The sequence below is a fragment of the Ammospiza caudacuta genome, chromosome 18 (genome assembly GCF_027887145.1).
Source record: "Ammospiza caudacuta isolate bAmmCau1 chromosome 18, bAmmCau1.pri, whole genome shotgun sequence".
Lineage (NCBI taxonomy): Eukaryota > Metazoa > Chordata > Aves > Passeriformes > Passerellidae > Ammospiza > Ammospiza caudacuta.
The window spans coordinates 13,855,028-13,877,037 of record NC_080610.1 but is presented as its reverse complement, the minus strand read 5'-3'; the positions used below and the strand labels follow the sequence as shown (position 1 = coordinate 13,877,037).

At 47.8% G+C, this 22,010-nt stretch overlaps 1 protein-coding gene across 2 annotated transcripts; it reads right to left on the bottom strand.

Annotated features, from left to right (window-relative positions):
• Positions 1-405: 405 nt before the first annotated feature.
• On the bottom strand, positions 406-11,404 carry RFLNA (refilin A). 2 transcript variants are annotated; one of them, XM_058816913.1, is made up of 3 exons: positions 11,036-11,404; positions 2,396-2,505; positions 406-739 (listed from the first exon to the last, which is right to left on the bottom strand). In XM_058816913.1, exons 1-3 carry the CDS (start codon positions 11,402-11,404, stop codon positions 406-408), a joined length of 813 nt encoding a protein of 270 aa, XP_058672896.1. The 2 variants fall into 2 exon arrangements, with proteins under 2 accessions (XP_058672896.1, XP_058672897.1); XM_058816914.1 differs by having other exon boundaries at positions 11,054-11,245.
• Positions 11,405-22,010: the final 10,606 nt, after the last annotated feature.

Here is a 22,010-nt window from a genome sequence, read left to right as displayed (position 1 = left end):
GGCCGAACAGACGCTGACTCTGCAGTTGGTCTTCCCTTTGCAGAGACCAAAATAGCTCTGAAGCTTACAATGACTCTCACCTATGTGCTAGACAAGACCTACAGAGCTCATAAGGCATCACTCTGCAATGGGTAACAGGGTCCTTTGTCATCTTGATTTCATCTAAACACAAGCCAAAAATAGATACGCTCGGAGAAAAAAAAACCAAAACAAACAACCCAAAAATAAAACCCAGATCATGAATGTCAGGAACGTCGCAAAACACAAGCCAGCCTCTCACTGATCAAAACCATCCTGTGCCCTGCAAGCCTGGAGAGCTGCTCTCCGGCCGTGAATGTTCAGTTGCCACCAGGCAAGGCGCAGCCAGAGCCCCGTGCAGGCCGTGCCCCGGCGGGGTCGCACGGATCAGAGGGTCTCGCTGTACATGACGCACGGGCTGGTTTCCTCACACAGTTCCAGCTGCACGCTGGAAGCGAACCAGCGCTTGGCACAGCCCAAGCTGTAGTTGAGGGTGGTCCGGTAAATGTTCTTGGCACGCTTAGGGAAAATGATGGTCGTGCTCTGAAACCTCACCGGCTTCTGGCGGGGCTCGAAGATCAGCTGGGACTTGTAGTTGCGCCAGGTGCAGTTGGGAGCGGCGATGATGGTCTCGCTGTAGGTGGTGACCGTGGGGATGGGGCCGTAGAAGATGTCGTCCCGGTAGTGCTTCTCCGAGTCGTACTTCACCTCAGAATTGCATCTATGGAGGACAGCAAGGGATCAGGAGCACAGCCCAGGCAGCAAAGGAGGCCAGACAGGCAGGAATCCTCTCTAACCCTCTGAAGCTGGCAGCATTTATCACCTTGTACTGCACAGACACTGGGGAGGGGCCAACTCTACAACCCAAAGCCAAGAGGACTCCGTCCTGCTGGGGAATCTTGTTGGAACACCCTCCTTGCTGTGAATCCATCTCAGCATTTCTGCAATGTAGCAGAACCAGAGCAGAAAACACCTTGCTGCAGAGGCTCCAAGCAACAACTCTTCTTCCTCTGGTTTTCTCCAAGGGTCCCACTGCAGCCTCAGCTCAGCCCTAAGAGCTACCTACACTGGAGGCAGACAACCTGTAATGGACCTGTTGAGCCATCAAGGCTGTCTTTTCTTTCTTCATTGCACAAAAATGCCCAAACCAGCTAAAATCTGAGTGCTGGGAGGGGTGAGGATGCTTGTTGGAGCCTACCAAAAATCCAAGCAATGCTGAAAGAGCAGGAAAACCAAAGGGATATTGTGGGCTATGGCTGCTCAAGCCACTGGTCTCAAAGGAACTGGCCACCTGAAATGCCAACAGATGAAGAACCACACAAGGTAGGATACCATGACCCTGCCTTTTTTCTGCAGCCATCCAGAAAGGATGTACAGACACCGGGTCAGAAAAAGGGCTTTTCCTGGAATTCCTAGCCATGGGGAACAGGACTTCCACTGATTTTCCCCGCTCCCCAAACGCTCCTCCAACAATCAGCAGCCAAGGAATGTGCAGTTCCACGTAGAAAAGATTAAAAGCTGGGTGTGTGCTTGTCATTACCTCCACCCAGAGGGGGGCTGACTGATTGTGCACCGCCTGTAATCTGAGCTGCTGTAATGTATTTTGCACAGCTAGGGTGTAAGCAAGTCATTCAGCACACATAAAAAGAAGACTCCGATGTAATCACCATAAAAACATGCCCGCTGGCAGTTCCTCAGCCAGCAAAGATTTACTGGGGTACATTTCCAGAGAGACTTTTGCATGGGCTGAGGGGGTTTACAGTCCTCCCACTGTCCCTGACCCAAGCTGTGTGTAAGTGCTCCATGCTGTTTGCAGGATACATCCCACATCAGCAAAAGAGCAAATGAAGAGCAAAGACCAACATTTATCCATGGCCACAACACCAGCCCCACAGGAGGGCAGAACATCTCCATCACTGGCTTGAGGGACCATCTCCTCACACAGAAGAGCTCAGTCTCTGTGGGCTGTCTAATGCTGGTTTCTCTGTGGCAAGAGTGAACAAAAACGGGTGCCAATTAGAAGGGTGTTGCTTCTTCTGAAGATACAAGTCATCTGGGAACAGTATGAGGACCATCAGATTACTTAGTGGAGGCCATCAAGCCCACAGATGGTAATGGTTTTCTCTCATAGCCTTGGATTTTAGCTGGCCTTGGAAGGAAAACTGCCTTCTGTTAAAACCTCCCTCCAGTTCTTGCCTCCTCCTCCTCTCTGCTTGTGTTGCTGTCAGTGGCTTTAATTCAGGAATTACCCTCCCACCTGTCCTTCCCTTTCCATCAAAAAAACCATGACTCCCATTTGTAAACACATTTTAATTTTTGGCAGAAGCACCAGCAAAAAGACAGAAATCCCCATCTACCCACCCAATCCCATCTGTACCTGATTTCCTGCACGGGCTCAGGGTTGACCTCAATGCTTTCTCCAAAAAACACCGGGTACATTCGCGGCCTTATCTCTGGCATGGATGGGTTCAGGAGCAGATAAGGCATCTGCAGGGAAGGAGAGCACAGCAAGTGTTGGAACACAACAGATGGGGCTGGCACAGTTCATAACGTGCTGTGGCTGGCAGTTGAGCAGCCTAACAGAACACCTGGACTGTCCTCACCAACCAACACCTCCCCCTGCCCCAGCACACCTCCCAGGTACGTGACTGGGCCCACATCTCTGTCACTTCTTGCTGCAGTATCTGTTTGTTGAAATTTAACCTTGCCTTTCCTTCTTCCTTTCTTGTTCCTCATAGGAATTGCAATTGTTTTCCAGTTTTCTTTAGCCCTGATATTGCCTTTACTGATAGGAATTAACAAGTCTTAAAAAACTCAAAATGTGTCAGCATGGAGAAGTGCTCCATGTCTGACCTAACACAGCGACAGGGCCTAAGGCTGCTGACTTGAAGCATGTAGGTTTACTGAAGTGAGACATATACATGTATTTTTAAAGATATACATACAAATATGTACATAAAATCATGTTTCCCTTGAAACAATCCAGCAGAGGAAGTGATAGACTTGCTGTTCCCAAAGTCTCCATGCCAAAAATGGCTCTTGTGCTCCAAAGGACATTCTTGTTAACCATAAAACTGAGGGTGGGGTGAGACACTGGGGCACCTTGTGGCCTCTGCAATGCAGGAAGCCAGTTACAAGCCAGCACTTTATAACGAATGGAGCAGCTCCAATTCATGACACCAAAAACTGGATTTTTAAGACTAACTGCAATGTGAACTTACTTACTCTGACAAATTGTCACAGACCAGCCTAGGCTCCTCTGCCCACCACAGAAATGACTAATCCCACTTCTCTATACTGAATGCTCTTAAACACCAGTTCCCACATATGGGGATCCTGTGTCTGGTGCCTGGACCAAACCCAGCAGCTAATTCAGCCTAATCCTGCCCTCCTGGAAAAATGTCACTGCAGGTTTCAGTCTCTGCCACAGCTTTTCTGTCAGCAGATATTTATGACGCACAGGGACACAGGATCTCTTTAAAGGGGATGGCTGGCAGCCTCTGTGCTGTCTGTAGATGGCTAGCTGAGGTCTGCTTTCCTCTGCTGGTTTGGGCCTTCTGCCTCAGGCTACAGCAAAAAATGTCACTGCTCCATCTGAATTTGCCAAGCCACTTAATTCCGTGTCCCAAAGCCACAAAGCTGTTTCTTCTTTTCATACTGAAATTTCCCTGCACTTTACAACTGTGTAAAGTTGTACTATTAAGTAAAATGGCCAACCCCTCTTTTTGATTGAATACTGTTCCATTGTCAAAACAGAACAGTATCTGCATAGTTATAGGGGGAAAAAAGAAAAAAAAATATATGTTCACTCTCCCTAGCAAACACTGGCCAAAAGGCAAAGTTCATTCCTGAATTGCTTTCAACACTCTTGACAGGGGAGGGCAAGGGCAGCCTTTCTGGTCGTAAATAAAGCTCTTTGCTTCTGAAATGTGAATTGTTTACATCAGACAAGCCTCAGTTCACAAGGGTGCAGATGTCCAGCTTGTAACAGTCTGCACAAGGCCAGAGCTCTTTCTAAAGACATTCTCTACATAAGAAGAGGTTCCTTTGGGTGCAGGCGTCAAACACCATTTGCACATGGTCATGAGCTTTGTGAACAGCAGGCAGGCTCCCCTTGGGGGTTCACCTGCAGAGGGATGCAGATTGCTTGAACTGGTGAAGGAAACAAGGCTGGGGATGTGTGTCCCTCCTTTAAAGAAGCAGTTTCCAAGAAGTGCTTCCAGGCAAACAAGCCTTCACACTTCTTGCTAACAAATGCTGACACTAAGTGTGCTCCAAACATCCCCAGGATGCAGGAGATGTTATGAAGTCTTTCCCGTGGCCTAGCAGGAACATTGCTGGGGCATCTGGCCCCCAGTGTGTGCATGGGAAAAGCCTTCCCAGCCCCCTGAGCGCTGGGGTGCTGCTCGGTCAGAGCGTGGGCACGGCGGCAATCGCTGTCTGCGCAGAGCTCAAGTCCCACAGCAGGGAACAGGAAACAAGAACACGCTGCAGAAACACCACCAGAGCGCACGGAGAAACAGAGGTGGTGGCATGCACGACTGACATCAATCAGAGTCAAAAATCTGCTGAACTCGGTGAGAGCAGGATTAAGTGTTCTCCAGGTTAGTGCTGGATGGGGTGTGATGAGACTATTTCCATTGGGGGTTACAGTTAACCTTGCTCTGGGCAGGGAAGGGTGGCAAAAGGCATTTCATACGCTATGGATGAGCACCAACTTCAGACTTGCAGGCTTGGCTTAGTTTAGACAGCTGGAACAACTGAGAACACTGGCAGGCCAAAGCCAGGACTTCTGCTGCCTGTCGAGACCATTACAGACTCAGGCCTCTCTTCTGTGAGCTGCTGTAGATCAGAAACTTTGAAGTAACCTGGAAGTCTGCACATGGAAGATGTAAATAACTTACAAATCATGGCCTAAAAATAGAGATCTCTAAGATCCTGCAGGCTGCTCACCAAACAGCAACTGATTTGCTTGCAGAGCATGAAGGGGTCACTAAACAGCAACCACAGGTTTCACACAGCAGCCACTGAGAGGCACCTCAGGTGACATTTTGTTTTCCCTCCAGTAATGGTCTGAAATGTCGGCTCCTGCAAGTCACCTGGAGCTGGGAAGCAAGGAACACGGGATATGAGCTTTCCAGAAGATTTGTCTTTGGGGCTGAAATGTTATATGCTTGGCACATGTCAAAAGCTGGCTTTTTGGCAAGAGTTTGACACCGACTCCTTCCAATCTGCTTTAAGGAAAAAAAACCAAAAATGTCCTGCCTGTCAAAAAAATCCTGACTCGATTCTTTTTCTTTCTGCACAGGAATGGTTGAAAGAGGAGGAGCACTGGACTGCTGAGCTCCCTTGAGAAAATCAGGATCCCTGGCTTTTTTCTAGAAATCACCTGGTGATCTCCAGACACTCCACAAATGAGGTAGGTTTCTATATTATCCTGCACTATGGACAGACTGGCAGGGAACAGAACTTGATGCACATTTCTGGGGGTCACTGTTGGTGAAGAGGAGAAGCCCAGATCACTTCAGACCAGGCTATCCATAAGTGATCCATAGTTGAGGTCTGTCTATCCAAGGGCTGCTGTGCTGGAACGCTGCAGTGGGGACCTGACCCATCTGTCCCCACTAACTGGAGCAGTGCTGGCACTTACCAGGTGCAGCTTCACAAAAGACACCACAACCCTGGCATCTTTAAGGACAGAAGGGGTCTGGCAAGGAAGGTTGAAAACACAACATGAAAGATACCAAAGATATCAAAAAAGTGACTCCCATGTTTACAACTTGATCCAAGGTGAATATTAGGCAGTAAATGAGCTTTTATTTTTATTTCTTCTCTAGTACATAATTTGTGTCAACCAGCAAAGAGTTACAGTAGTATTAAAAAGCTGAAGAGCTTTCTTGTTTGGCTGCATTTTTCCCTTTGCCTTAACTCTGATGCCTTTCAGGCATGTAACGGCCTGGGCAGCTAAACTCTGCTTTTTGCAAGTAGCAGATAGATAAACACAGATAAAATTGGTTGCTGAATGGAATTCAATCTACAGCTCATCGACAGCATTGACTGTTCTTTAGCTGCCAAATTCCAGGCAGCAAAGCAAGAAAAAGCAAAGGAAATTAACAAGACTTGAAGTAAATAAACCCCCAAAACCTTTCCCCAGAGAGCACAAAGAACCAGAACTGACTGACTCCTTTTGCTATGGTCATTATACGGAAGGCACTAAGATGTGGCATTAGATCTCTAGGGACTGTAAGGGGAAACAGCTTTCCAAGTGTCAGGGCTACAAACAGGATACAGCTTCCCAAATTCCCAGCTCCTAACTTAGCTAGGGTATAAGCAAAATCTTTCACCACATTTTCCCACTATGGTAACATGTCAGGTCCATGAAAATGTCACTTTACTCAGCTGTTATTTACAGCTATAATGAAAGATCTGGCTGAGTTATTTGACACACATCTACGTTCTCTGCTCTAGAAGATAAGCAGTATTTGTTTAACAGACCATTTATTTTCCCAATATCTGCACGTATTGCACATTACGAGTAATTTATACCAGAGCCGGATGAGATTATATTGGGAGGTGATAACAGAAAATGCAAAGCTCAGGTAGAAAGAAGGGGTTTATTATTTCAAAGAATTACATCCTTCCTGCTTATCTCCCTCTTTTATTTCAAGTGGGAAATGTGTGCTACTTTGCTTATTGTCCACAGGGTTATGTAGGGACACAATGGAAATTCAGCAGCTAGAAGACATCACCCTCAATGTCTTTCATCAGAGCCACACTTTTCAGAGCAGATGATGACATCCTCATGCCTGTTTCCCTGATCTGCCCAGAAGGGACATCTGTCACATCAAGTGAGGCCCAGAGCCATGCCCTGTCCATCAAGGAGGAAGAGGAGCGGGTGCATATCCAGAACTGGGTGTGGCTGAGGGACAGGGAACAGCCAGGTGGGATTAGCCTTTGCCAGGAGAGGACACAGGCATGGACCTGAAGCTGGAGGAATTCCTGCAGGATCCAGTCCCGTGGGAGTGGCTCAGAAGTGGGTCAGGATGCCAGGCTGCCAACAAGCCCTGAGGCAAACCCTGCTGTGCTGCCAGATGGGTGCCCTGCTCCCTGCACCAGCCTGGGGCTTCCCCAGAGCTGCCGGGACCCACAGGGCCTGGGGAGTCACGTTCCCTGTCCCTGCCTCGTGTGTGGGCTGCAAGCTGGCTCAGCTCGGGGTGCTGGGCCTCCCTCTCATGTGTGCTTTCAGGGTAGGTGCTGACAGGTATGGAAATTACATATGGAAAACCTTTGATGACCATGTTCCCCACCCAGCCCCTACAGATATTGCTCCATTCCTAAAGCATTTTCAGTGCAGGATGAATGCTGCATGTCAGGAAGAGATGTTTTTTTGAGGTTTTTAATATGAGCCATTAATCCAACAGGGTTGGCACAAATGCTGACTTGGACCACGTTATTGGGACCCCGCTGTTGTCTGTGAAGGCTGTGCCAAGGGACAAGGTCTCCTTCTCCATACTTGAGATGAAGCTGGAATCTCCTCCCACCACCCAAGAGTGATTCTGAGTCATTCTTGCTGCTGAATGTAAGTAGAAATTCCCTTCATCCCCACAGCTGATTCAATGGGATATAGTCCCACAGAAGTCAGGGCTCACTGAGGCAAGTTGAGTGCGCAAACACTTCAGTCTTACAAAGTAAAAGGAACTTTTGCAGTGGCAAAAGCTCCTTTCACTGCTGGGAAGGAACATAAAATCTGCTGCTTCAAGAACACACAATGGATAGTTCTGCAGACAAATGTGAGCTTGATGTCCCCTGATATCCATTAGGAGTTCTCTGATGGATGCAAAGCACTTATTTCAGCATAGTCCAAAACAGTTCTTCTAGCCTCAATCAGTAACCCAGGGCAAGAGCAACAGGGAAAACTCTAAGCAGATATGGGTACTTTCATGTCATTTCATTCCCCATGCTTTCAGCAACTGCTTATTTGTGCATATTATTAGGATTTATTTTGTTGTATTTCTGTTCCTTTTGACCCAGCTTTACAGACACAGTCTAGAGAATTCAGTAACCCAAGTCATAAGAATCAATTTAATAATGTTTCAGATTTAAAAGGCAGAACGAGGTAAAAGTCACCTTCTATTTTCCTTAGGATATTTGCACTTAAGCACAAAACACTTGACAAATTCCCTACATGGACTTTATTTGAAGAAATAAAAGCCAATTTATCCTGCACTACAAGTAAAATGAAAAAAAAAAAAAGTCCCTAAATGGTGTTGAACTTGTGGTATTTATGACTCTGGCCCTAAATTGCCTTTCATATTTTCTTGGATCCCAAAGCTGTTCCCAAATTGGCTGGTTAAATGTGAATAAATGGTGCATTGTCTTTGAAACAAAGTTGTGCTTATTAAAGAGCAGAGAGTTTACTTTTTCAGAGTCACAGTTAATAACACAGAGCAGAGAGAGCACAGATTTTACACACAAGAAAGTCTTCGATAAGAGCATGCAATCTCCTTTCAGTCTCCATAAGAAGGGCTGTCTGTCCCGAAGCAGAAAAATTTTGTAACATATTTGTGAAGTTGGAGGGAAATAGCTGACTGCAGAAGAATGCAACTGGGTTCAGAGTGGTGGTTTGATAGTTGTGCAGCAAAGAATAGTATGAAATACTTCACTCAGATCTGGAATGCTGTTTCCTTCACCTGACAGCAATTTATTGTAACTGTACAAAGTAGAACCTTGGCTGTTGGTGAGTTATGTATGGTTTTATAGTATTCCAACACAAAGAGTGCAGGTTGTGTTCCTGGCTCTGTCACGTTCAAACACTAATATAACAGGCGATTAAAACCAGCATTTCTTGGGGTGCAAATAGCTGCAATTATTGATTTGCCAATTCCGCATGCTCTGATGAACAGCAGAGGAATAGACTTAAACAGAAGCACATTCATGGGTTGCATAACTGCTCATAGATCTGCAAGCCCTTGTAAAATGGCAAAATTAAAGCTAATTAGACACTGCAATTTAGAAGTATGAAGCAAGCAATACTCTTCATATTTTTCCTGCTTTAATATCAGCTGCAAGTACAGTATATGCACAGTGGAAATGAGAGGAAGTGAAATTCTCTGTAGTCAAATAGAGTAAAAATTCCTATTTACTTCATTATTTTGCAGTGAACCAGAGTTAAAGAGCAGAGCCCAGCACCACTCCAAATAACACAGTCCAACTGGTTTCAGCATTTGGATCCCTGCAAACTTCTGTACCTGGTAAGAGCATGGAATTCCATACATTCCCAATGTATGGAACCCATACTCTAAGTAGGAGCCCTTGCAATGTGATTCAGAATTTGGAAACATCTACAGTGTGAGCTTTTCTGAAGTGTCCAAAATGTTCATTAATGAGCAAAACAATTGAAAAACTTTACTTTACACAGATCACAGGAATAACTTTTTTCCCTGTAGGAGTCAAGCACTAAAAGTCTCAATCCTAACAGCCCATGAACTGAAATGAATTTTCTCATGTTCTTTCTTTTCGATATCTAAAGACTTTCTTGGATGGTGTGGTGGCCAGCTGTCATATGACTGGAACGGAGACTGTCACACCCCCATTACAGAGTTTTGCAGACACCTTCAGCCCTGCTGTTTTTTGCTCCAGCAGCCTTCACTCACCTTCCTCCCCAATTTTATTTTACAGACACTCAGGAACAGCCTGATGCTGCCAAATCAAGAGACGTGTGGGTAACCTTGTACATAAACACTCCCATTGAGATGGCACATACCCAGGCATCTGCAGGTAAGGCTCCATATTAGGAACTGCAGCATTAGCAGGTTTGAGATTTGACTTTCATAATAAACCCTCACACCCTCTCCACTGTGAGGAGTCATTGTTCATGGGGAAGGTTTTGGCATGTTCAGGAGTAAAAAGGCAGTTTTCAGTAATATGCTCAAAATGCCTCAGAACTTGAGAAAGTGCACGAGGGTGTGAGGAGTCATTGCAAAATGTCTCTATGGGAAAGAAGTCTAAATTGTCACTAAACCAGAAGTAGATAAATTTTTCTAATGGAAAGATTTGTGCTGCAGTTTTAAACCAATTAACCATGTTGAATACACCTACAAACATCTTTTATACATATTTAAAAAAATTTTAAAGAGCCCTGGGGAAGAACTTTCATCATTCTTTAAAAACCTCCACCACCATTGCTTATGCTCTGAACGCTGTGTTTTAAAAACAGGTTTTATAGCTCAGGGATAGAAATAAACAAATAAAGCAAAATAATAGTGATAATAAATCTACCCAGATCCCATATTCAAGCGTTTCACTGGCACTGCATCAGGCTGACCGAGACCCGCTGTGCTGTGCCAGCTGTCTGAGCTTACAAACCACCACCCCCGGCTCCAGCGGACAAACCTTTCACACAGGCTCCTGCCACAAAGCCCGGCTCCAGCAAGGGCAGCGGCACACAGCCCTTCCCAGACAGACCCTGTTCCCGGACACACATCCCTACCCTGGCCCAGCTAAAGGGCACTTTTGTCTCTCTTTCAGCCACGGCTCCAGCAAACGCGGCTGCACGCTCCTCACAAACCAGATGCGGGATGCCAGGGCGTAATGATGGCTGGGAGCCAGACCCCCCTGCCTCGGTCCGGATGAATGCAGCTCCAACCTGTACCTACCAGGCAGAGCAGTGTCACCGAGAAACAACTACACTTTTCCGAAGGTGGGCAGGGGAGCTTGGTTCAGGCATGGGGTTTCACTCCCACACCGTTATTAGAGTTTACCCAGCCAAGCTGCCAGCACTCTGTGAGTGTATCCAAAACCCCTGCCCGGCACCGGGCCAAGCCCTGCCTGGCACAGCAGCGGCGCTGCCAACACCGGACCGCAGCCGCCACGGGCAGCCCGGAGTGCCCTCGGTGGTGAGGGGCACTGCGGGGGGAACTCAGCCCAGCGGTGCCCGGGCAGTGGTCACAGGCGCCCTCCTGCCTTTCCCCCGCGGGGCCCGGAGGGGACAGAGCCCGGTGCCCGGTTTGGCTCTTACCACTTTGCCGTCCTTGGCCTCTCGCCGGTGGCCCGGGGCCGGGGGGTCCGCACCGCCGCTGCCCCCTGTTCGGCCCTCACCGGGCGACAGGGAGTAGAAGGGGGGGCTGGGGCTGGGGGGCAGCCCCGAGTCCGGACTGTCCAGCAAGCCTTCCCGGCTCTTCTCCTTCAGGCTCTCGTCCATCCCTTGCAGCTGGAGGTGACCTACCATGTCTGGGGGACAGCGAGGGGGCCGCGGCGGGAGAAAATCCTCCAGCGCCGCCCGCCGCGGAGGGAGGGAAGGGGAAGGGAGCCCGGGGGGCCCCTCCTGCGTCCCGACCGCCGCTACCAGCCTGCCGGAGCCTGGTGCTGCGCGGGGCAGCGCCAGCATCAGCCGGACCGGGGTGTCCCGGCCGCCTCCCCTCCACCGGCCCTGGCCCTGCCCGCCCGGCCGCCCCCGCCCTCAGGCGTTCCCAGGGGAGGGAAGCGAAGCCCGATCCCCCCGCCCAGCCCCGCGGGGACGCGGCCGAGTACGCGCGGCAGCGCCCGGGGCGGCCCCGCCGGCAGGGAGCGCTGGGCGCGGCGGGGACGGGATGGGGACGGGACAGGGATGCGCCGCGCTCGTCCACAGCCTGCGCCGCCCGCCGCCTCCCGGCGGCTCATTTATCCGGAGAGGGTGGGAGGGAGCCGGGCAGCGCCCTCCCCTTCCCCCGGCCCCCCAGCTCTGTCCCGGCCGCGCGTTCTCGGGCGCTTCCCCGGCACGGAGCGCGTTCGGCGCCGCCCGCCCGCCCTCTCCCTCCTGAGGGGACGGGGCAGCCCCCGCGCACGGCCGGCGGGAGAGGGGTGTCCACACACACCTCCCCGTGGGCTGTGGCTGCCCTCTGCTCATTCCCTCACCGCTGTCCGAGTTTTCCCTCAGTTATGTTCCATTTTCCCCTCCGTTTTGTCCCTCTTCGATCTCGGCACTCTCCAAGGCTGGGAAAGGGGCCTTGCCACATACAACGCGCCATCACGGGGGCACAGCTTCTCTCCACTCTTTCCCTCACTGCTGTCCCAAGTTTTCCCGCACTCAGAGCTGATTTTCCTCTCAGTTCTGATCCTTTTCATCATCCTTTTTTCACCCCCACACCCCCAAAGTAGCCTTTCCCCTCAGTGTCATGGCTTGTGGGCATGAGGAAAGAGACTTTCCTCTTGAGAACCATCGTCCCTCTCCGCTTCGAGGTGGAAAAAGGCAGCTTCACCAAGGCAGCAGGTAACCATGGCAGTTGTGGCTACCAAGGTGCACAAACCTGCCATATCCCCTCATGGCAGCCCTCACACCTCCTGCCTCCCTCATGCCTCTTTCTTTGGCTCCACAGCTTCTGGTCCACAACCAAGGAATCGGCCTCCTTATCCCAGCCATTTTGTGGTCAAGGCCAACGTAAACACCATGGAAGGGCATCCCAAATCACAGCACAGCCTCTAGCCAGGAAGAGCAGCATGTGCCAGCACAGAGGAGAATGAAGAGTCCACCGTAACCCTCAGGGTTCAGAGAAGCAGCAGCGGTTAAACAGGTCAGGCTGGCTGAAGCCAATATGGTCATCTGTTGCACAATAACCGGTTGAGGCTAATGTTACCTTGTCCACAGCCCTGGCTGTGTTTTTCTCATCATGTTTTCTCTCTACATAGAGTCTAGACTGTGAGAAATCTGGGGCAAGCCCACTCATATGGCTCAGCTCAGTGGAGCTTTATTGATGGCAAATAGGTTTCCATGGGAAGCTGTTGAAATCCAACTGGCCCTCTCTCGGTCTGAGTTACTGGCTCAGCACTGAGTGAAATAAGAGTGTGTCTGTTTGTTCTACAAAATGGACAAACACAATGCTTGTTGTGGCAACGAATGAAAATGTGAGGGGTTTGATACTGTACTTAGTGATAAAGGCTTCACACCCAAATCACAAAGATGGTGCAAAGTCCTTGGAAGTTGGGTTGAACCTAAAAGTGCCCCCACTGCATCCTCCTGAGGGAGCAGATCCCACTATGTGTTCCTACTGAATTCTAAAGGGAAAGCTAAGGATGCCCAAATGCACCTTTGACTGAAATGAGGGGCCCTCCTCAGAGTTTGAAGCGATTTGTATGCACTGAGCTGTGCAGAGGAATGTCACTGATTTGTAAATGTCAAACAGGCACCGAGCAGCCCACACACGAACCTCAGTGAATTCTTACCTCTGACCCGCTCGTCGGCTCCAGCAGCTGCACAGGCGGATTTAGAGCCCCCCTTACTGTAAGGGCTCTCATGTCTCACACAGGCTATGGCTGATCTGAAAATGTCAAAGGGGACTGAAGGTCAAAATTTCCATAAATTAGTCCCTGGCTTGCTACCTATCAAGTAATAGGATTCTCTGGCCAGTTAACACTGTGAAGTCAGGCATTCAGCCCAGCAGTTCCCCTGCAGCCCAGTTCCCCTGCCCCTCTCCTGAACTGGCTCAAGACCATGTGTGCAAAGGGAAGGAGTGTCTTCAGAGCTGCTTTCCTCCTCGGAGAGAAAAGGAGCAGGACAAAGAGACACTGGGCAGGGGTGAGTGCACTGTCCTTTTGTCCTAGAAAGCCCTGGTTTAACTTGGGGAACAGTCGAGAGGAGACTGGTTTTTCTGTTTCTTGTTTTGAGAAAATTACAATCCAACCTTTCCCAGACCTAAATAATGTATGTTTCTAAAGGTAGATTTCAGTACAACACGTGTTCAGCTCAGAAGTGGTTGTTATGGTTTAGGAGTTGCTGAGCTCCAAACAGCTGAAGACACAAAGCACTGCTGACCGAGCATCCCCCAGCACTGGTAGGGATGTTGAATTCATTTATGAATGGCAAAACTGCTGCTGGTTCTGCAAGGCATGTGTGCACACACCTAATGTTGATATTATTATTAGTATGTTTGTTGTTGTTGTTCTGCAGCACATGTGTGAGCTGTGGTGGTATTATTGTTGTTATGGTTATGATTAGTAATCTGTTTCAGGTTAGTAGTGGGTTGCTCACCCAGGCTGGAGCTCTCTTGTGCAAAGCACAGGGCAGGCAGGTGGTAAGAAATGCTCCTGTCCTGATGGTTGACTCAGACTTTGGTCAGAGTCCTCCTGGAGTCACAGTATTTTGCTCTTGGCCAGTGAAAATCAGCCTGAATGGAAATTTGGTGAAGGATTCAGTGTGCGGACACATGTGTATATATGGTATGGTAGAATTATGCCAGGTGAAACAGAATTTAAATATTGCACAGTGCCCTGACAATTGAGAAAAGGAGAAAAACAACAAATTTTTCAGCTGAGGCCATGTTGCTTTACTGAAACCCTCCTTAGTTCAGCACTTCTTCATTTGCTGGAAGGAATCGCTAGGGACTGGTGCATTCCTGTGTCTTGGCCTGGGAAAAGGGAAACTGGGCCCTTGTGTGCATGGTGGGATGAGGAGAAAGGAAAAGTCTGGAGGGGAGTTTTCTGAAGCAGCTGAGTGGAGACAAACAGGTGCAAGCACAGTGGTACAAGGGCAGCAGTGTGAAGGCACAGCGCTGGGGAGAGTGGCCTCCACTACCAGCACTGTCTCCAAAGGAGAAATCCTGCCTTGCTGTGAATTTGAGTGTAAAACTGCAAATAAGTAGTAGGGAGTCAAGTAGCAGAAAACTAGGGAATATTCCACCAGGACTGTATCTGTTAAGATTCACTCTCAGGCAGTGGTGCAATCCTGACAACAACAATTAGAGGGCTTTTTGAAGCACACATTTCTCAGAGCTTCTCCAACTTTTTTTTTTTTTTCATTGATCTATTTGTTATAAAACACAAAATCCCAGTCCTGAAACAGGTGGGAGGTCACAAGAGAGGGAGTGTGTGGACAGTGGGGGCAGGAACCCAGACAGCCCTCCTGATGTAAGCAGCCCTGCTCCTGGGATAAAAGCTGGTATCCTTCCTCAAATCCACTGGGATTCAACCCTCTCCATGCTTTTATGAGTCCTCTGCCTTCTGTTTTCCTAGCTGTTCTCTTAGCTAGATTTGAGTACTTTAGGAATCTGCCATCCCACAGACATGGCAGAGAGTCAGCATCACGTGCTAAGTTTCCTTCCACTGCTGCCAGGCTTGAAAGACAAATACAGTGAGGGAAGAAAGAGACAGGATACAAACACCTACATCAGGACTTTTTCTGAAGCAGGCTGGGTGGCAAAACAGGAAGAATGCTAGGAATGTCCATTCTGGTTCAGTGTCGAACCCGATCCCTGAGAACACCCACAGTGTAACTCCAGTCCTAGTAAGAGTGGCTCGGGCCATGGTGGGATGTAACTGCTCTCTGGTTCCCTCCAAGGAAGAGCAGCCTTCCCTCTCTGCCATGGCTTCCTGACAATAGTGTTGAAAGGCACCAAAGCAGCAGCATCACTGAAAGGAATACGACCACAGAGCAGGATCCAGGTCTGTCAGACCCAGACTACCCCTGCCTGGCACACTGCAAGTTGATCATCTCAGCCCAAAATGATTCCAAGCATGAGGGCAGAAAATCACTGCTCACTGCACAGGTCCAGATGTGATACAAAGAGCAGGAAGCACGTCCATAGTGCTGGACCTGGAAACCACATGCCAATAATGATTAATTTTGCAGCATGGTAGAGTTCAAATCAAAAGAACCTTTCTGCCTGAAAAGCAGAGGCTATTTATCAAGAGATAAAATCACCTTCTGATAGGTCTACTCGTTTATTTTTAGGCAGCCCCTACATCAGAAATTTTTTCAACCTTGACTCCCAAATCTTGGCTGTCTGCTCCAGTGAAGGCCACAGCCCCCTCTAGTGATGGCTGCACCTGCTCTGGCCCTGCTACCCTCACCAGACAAACAGCTCTCCTAGCAGTGACTTGGAACAAACTGTCTGGCAGGAAATGGGAATGAAAAGCACAAGAATCTCCTTTTCTGGGGTCAGGAGTGCCTGTTCTTGGCAATAAATCAAAGGAAGCAAATTTCCTTTGAATAGCCTGGACTTGAACAAAGACGGTCCATCTCCCAGACAAGGCAGTAGACTTTGTGACTGCAGGAAAGAAGGATGATCTTTGAAGAACATGCACAGGGTTGTATGAGAATGTTGCCTTTTCATATTTGACTGCAGTGTGTAGATTTGTGCCACAATCCAGACAAAAAACTCCAACTGAACACTATTACAGAACGAGCAAAGGCTCTGGAGCACAGAAAAATTATCAAGACTTCTGCTGACCCTGCTTGCCTTTGAGTAGGGTGCCACATGATGAGTATTCAATTGCCTATGGTGTCCAGCCAGATATTGTTACAGACCTGAATCAAACCACACCTCCCTGCCTTACTGCCCCAGAGAAGGAGCTGCCTGTTATCCTGTGAAATTTCCTCTGCTTGTCTGTCAGGGCTGCTGTGCTGTAATCTTGGAGGATAATCAACAGCGAAACCATTCATAAATCACAGCAAACAGAAAAGACGCCGATAGGGTCTTAAATTTCAAGCCTGTGAAGCCATCATTTCAACAATGACAGTCAAAGGGGAGATTAAGAATTCTTTTACATGGAAAAGTTTTTCTTGGAAGAGCAACCCTCTCTTTGGTTGCCTGTAACTACAGTCATGTGGATTTGATTTTTACATGGCCCTTCTGCCCATTTGCAGGGAATGCTCTGCAGCCCCAACGGGCCTGTTCTCACACCAAACTGGCTTGTGGAGGGGCAGCAGCGGGATTGGAATAAGGCAGCAAAAATGAAGGACTAAGGCTTTGCTCAGTGCTAGCAGAGGCCAAATGGGCTGCCTGTTTGGGAGGCAGTGGCAAGATGTTCCAGATCCCTCTTGGCTCAAGTCCACCATGCCTCTGGGTCCAGCTGCAGAATGGGACTAAGACTGGTGCCTTGTTTTATGGTGCAAGTAAAGTATTTGGAGATTAACTGTACTTGCACCTCATGGTGCTTAAAGGTGTGAGGGTATTGTGAAGTCTGTTGCCAAAAAGGGAATGCAGGGCTGGATTAACACCCCACCTGGAGGGCAGGTGATTTATTTCTGATCCAACTGGAGTCTTGGTCCAAATGAACTTGCCCTGTTCATTTGGACCAAGTGCTGTGCTAGGAAGAAAGGAGGGAGACTGCACAGTTTTTGCCTTTCCTGCTGTGCATGTTGACTAGCAGTGAGAGCCTGGAGAAGATGCAAGGGGAGCAGAGGAGGAAATACCAAGTGGTGGAATACAGTCTGTATGCATCTACTGTGCTTCCTTCAGAGAGTCCTCCATTCAGAGTGGCTCTCTGCTGGTTTGTTTACTCTCCCTGATTTCTAGACAGACTCTGTGCTTTCTACTTACTTCTGCTTTTCTAGCCTGCTTAATCCTGTGACAAGCAAGGGAAAATATCGAAAAATATCACAGTGGGAAGGATGCTTCTGTTCTATGCATGATTAAAGAAGAAGAGAACACCAAAAGGTACTCGGAAGAATTAAAAACTCTTCAAAAAAGCAAGCGTTTCATAGCTTAACATTTCCTGGAATTTTTTAAATGGAAGACGCATGGATAACTGAGGATAACTCTCCCCTAGAAAATAAAACACATCTCTTTATTTCAGATTTTTCTTGTAAGCAATCATTTAAAACACAGGACTAGAACAGAGATGTAAAGCCTCACTGAACAGCTTAGAGATGAAATTCTTGACTCAACAAATAGGTGTCATTATAAGAACTCTTACAGTTCATATTCTTGGCTAGCCTGTTGTGATAGTGTTGTGTCTATTTGATTTATGACACATTATTCCCTCCTGTAATGTCTAACAGTCAACGGCACATTTCTCCTCCAGCTATCCACCCCATTTAGCACGTGTATAAAGCTTGGAAGGACAACAACAGCTCTCAAATTGCCTGTTGGGATGGGGCACGTTGAAAACGGCATGACGCAGTGACACGTGATGGACAATGGGGGAGATGTTCTCTTAGCTCTATTTCCTCCTGCTCTAAATCAGGTATGACATGAAAGAAATTATTTGGCACCATATGGTGACCTGAGGATTGGAAGGCCGTCTCCTTCCAAGAGCAGTAGCTGTCAACCTGTCACTTGTGGAAGAAAACCAAGAAAAGCAATTCTAGTCAGCTTAAATTCACTGTAGAGGAGCTGTGTTGCTGCTGAGAGTCCACGAATGGGGGGAAAGTCAGAACTCACTGTCCTAACTTTTCAGGTTAAAAGTCTTTGGTTCCCATGTCTAAGCTAATATCCCACTGAAAACCAACCTGAACATCTCTCCTAGTGAAAGAGTGGGAGCTGAGAATGGAGCCTTCCTGAAGGATATCGGTCCATAGATGCTGTAACTCAGTGAATTCGTTGTTGGAGGTCATTTGCTGAAAAGTCTCCTACTTGTTTATTCTCATCAGCAGGCTCTTAGCAGATCCCTCACAGACAGCCTTCCCCTGAGGCTGCCTAGAGGTGAGCCTGCATCACTGGAATTCACTCAGCCTTTTCTGATTTCTATAATCAGAGGCAGAAAGAGCCTGACCTCTGTGTGGTGCTCAGAGGGACTGACCTGTGTCCCTCTCGTCAGTTCTGCCCGTGCTGTATCCAGCTGCTCAACAGATGGGGCTGAGCCAAACCCCCCAGCACGGGATTCAGGCTTGGCCAGGCTGGCCAGTCAGAGCTCTCTGCACTCACTGAATTGCCATCAAGGTTTCGGCATTGGTGGAGGGCCAGGTGTGGTCACCTGTGCCCTGGCAGCTGGGCTGAGACCACTGGAGTCATCAGCCAAATTACCTTGAATTGATGACCTGCAGACTTAAAGCTCTGCAACTCAGTTCCCATTATGCACCCAGCTCCCATTTCCTTTTGTATTTCTCTCATAGAAAAGTAACAGGAAAAGCTATTACTGGCTTTATGAAATGTAAGTTCTTACAGTGTTTCCTATAGGACTTCAAGCAACTCCTTGTTAAAGCAGATAAGTTAATCTGTCTTTTGATTCAGGTCACAGTATGCTTTCAGCTTTAAATCACCACAGCACAGTAACTAATGGCATTTGCCATAGAAATGATGTTGAAAAAACAAGGAATCTGGGCAATTACTAGATGTATATTCCTGGTGAAAACAACCCACATAAAGACAGTTTCAGGGAAAAGGATGATTGATCATCTGGATTTTGCTCCCTTGTGCTTTCTTGCCAACTTTCTCCACAGTGTACTATTAACTGTTGCACAATTATGGTAATGGAACCTGCCAGTGGACTTTGCCACGTGAGAGACTCGGGCACTGTCAGGAGGGGCTCAGCAGGGTTTTTTATCCATGCAGGCTGAAACTGCACAGCCAGAGCACTACAGTCCCTTCAGGCATTCAACTTTCAAACATACCAAAGTAAGAGTTTTACCAGAGTTGGGTTTTTTCCACTTTGAATTCTTGATAGAATGCTGTACATTCCAGTCTTGTCTCAGAGCTCATTAAAGTCAGTGTAAAGACTTCTGGTGACTTTAATTAGCAGTGGTCTGAACCCTAAAGCTGATCAAAACTCCCACCAAACTGTAAATATGAAGGTGTTCTGTTTGCAGATATAATTGCAGATATAATATTTAGCTACAAGGCAGGGATGCTTGGAACTGTTTTCTCTATGCTCTCTGTGTGTCTTTCAGATGCCTGGTAGTTTTACTGGATTGTTTTTAATTATAGTTTTTTAATTAGGTTAAAAGAAATCGCCAGTTTCAATCTCACTGTAAAACAGAAGCAACTGACAGCTCCTGAAGTCAATGAGTGAAATTTGCTTCTCTTACAGTAGGTGTAGTTTTGTTCAGCTGTTGGCCACTGGTGTGAGAGAGTTTGTTCTCATGGTACATCTGCTCCACCCACATGCCACAGGCCCATGGAAAAAGTTCTAATGCTGAACCTGCACTGTGGATTTTGCAGTGTGCAGGGCCAGTCCATGAAGCAATGGAAAGCAAAGAAAGCAATGTGCAATAGAAAAAAAGTGCAATACAGAGAGATTTTATTTCAAGCCTGTTCAAGGGAAAAAAAAATGAGGGACAAACCCAAAGCTTTGCTGGATGGTATTGTTCTGAACTGCCTTTGGAAAGGTGTGTCACTTGTTCTCTAGGCTGCCACAACACCCTGGGATGCTGTAAAAATAGCTGGCAGTACCTGACTGACAGGCAGGAGACGTGTGACCCTAAATTATGGTGTTTTTCTTCTCATGATGAAATGAATGCTGCCTTAGACAGAGGCTGAAATACATCTGTTTGCGGTGGGAGTGCCATTTTAGACCCGTTTCTTTTTGAAACTGGGGTTGGAATTGCCAGGGATCAGCAGAGCTATGGGCTCACAAAGAGGGCACTGTCTTTGAGGAATCTTTACATAAGCCCTGCATGACCAAGGCAACAGGAGTTTGCACAGCTGCTGCTGGAAGCAAACGTACTTTTAGCTGACCTGAGCTGATGACTTTGGGCGTTAAATCTGACGCTTTCCAGATGTACAGACCTCTCCTGCCACAGTCCCCAAACATTCAGTCCCCAGGTAAAAAGGAAAATAACAATAATAATAGCAATAGTAAAAAGGCATTTATAAATACCACACTGTGGTGTGTATTCCAGACCTGACATTTATAGGTTGCATGGTCCAGTTCAAAGGTGAGTGGCATTATCTTCTCTAAGAGCTGTGTTTTGAACTACACTTGGTTCAGAGCTAATTAGTGCTGCATCTGTCTTGCTTCTCATCTCTGGTGAAGCACCTTGTTCAGAAAAGGTGGCTAAATATCCAGATGTGTTGGGAATTGGCAAATAACTGTCTGTGAGCATAAGACCCCAGGGAATAGCCCTAAATCTTTGCTGAGCCTGAAGCATTCACAGGACAAAGGCATCTTGCCAAATAATCAGAACATTAAGTTTTGTGCTTCATGGCAAAACAAAACCATGCACATCAAGGGACAGGTTTACAAGTGGGGATGGGATGGGATGGGATGGGATGGGATGGGATGGGATGGGATGGGATGGGATGGGATGGGATGGGATGGGATGGGATGGGATGGGATGGGATGGGATGGGATGGGATGGTTGTGCAATATTGGACAGGTGGCAGGGAACGGGCTGGCTGCTCCCCCACCCCATGTCCTGACTCTGTGTGTGCTGCTGCAGGCTGGGAGTTGTGCTGTGGAAGTCACTGCTGGCTGCACAGCAGGCTCTGGGTTGACACTGTTCACTTGATTCTCAGAAGGAAGTGGAACCTCATCCTTGCTCCAGACCCAGCATAAATTGCTTTCCTCCCTAGACTGGTTATTTTTAACAATAATTCCTGCCCTCGTGCATCTCTGCAGCCTTTGGATGTTCATAGGGAGGGTGATTAAAGGGCGTGGGGTGCTTGAAGAGGATCATTTATTTTATTCCATTTTATTTAGGTGTGGTATTTATAAAGGCTCTAAATTTGGCAGTGAGAGAAAGGCACATATTCTTCTGTACTGGAGACTGCCCCAAAACAGACAGACAGCTGCAGCCCAGCCTCTCCTTATTTTCCCTGCCAGTTCTCTCAAGCATGACCTGGTTTGAGGACCACCTTCAGTGAGATCAAAAGGTGATTTTCCCTGTGCTTGCACCACATGCCACTTCACTTTCACGCCACCTGTCAGCTGGGTGCCAAGTGAGACAGCAATGAATTCTAGCCTCCCTGACTTGAACCATGAACATCTCCAAGAAAGATAACAATGCAGTGAAGGTTGAAATTAGATCTGAGAGCCTGCAAAGCCCTAGAGATGTGTTCTTGCCATGGTGAGCTGAGGCACCCAGGGAAATGGTTACTCAGAACTCTCTCTCATCAGCTGGGGATTCTTTAATCTCTCCTCCCTGGTGTGTTGCATGTCATCATGAGAAAGGATCCTGAAAATACAAAGGCATTCAGTAGCAGAGAACATGGCTGTTTGGTGCTCATTTCTGCAGGACTTTTCAGCTACTGATCAGTAAGCTTCTCACATCTTCCTTCCTCACCTTTCTTGCTTTCTTAATAACAGCAGTGCAGTCAAAGGGAGATTTGCTCTCTTGAAACCTTTGTTTTTCTCTCTGGCTG

Bases quoted from the DNA above. Each gene is read 5' to 3' on its own strand.
- RFLNA (XM_058816913.1), bottom strand. From the start codon at position 11,404: ATGCTGGCGCTGCCCCGCGCAGCACCAGGCTCCGGCAGGCTGGTAGCG. The intron at 2,506-11,035 runs GTAAGAGCCAAA...CCTTCCCTGCAG, and splicing joins AGGCCAAGGACGGCAAAGTG to ATGCCTTATCTGCTCCTGAA. The intron at 740-2,395 runs GTACAGATGGGA...TGTCCTCCATAG, and splicing joins GAGCCCGTGCAGGAAATCAG to ATGCAATTCTGAGGTGAAGT.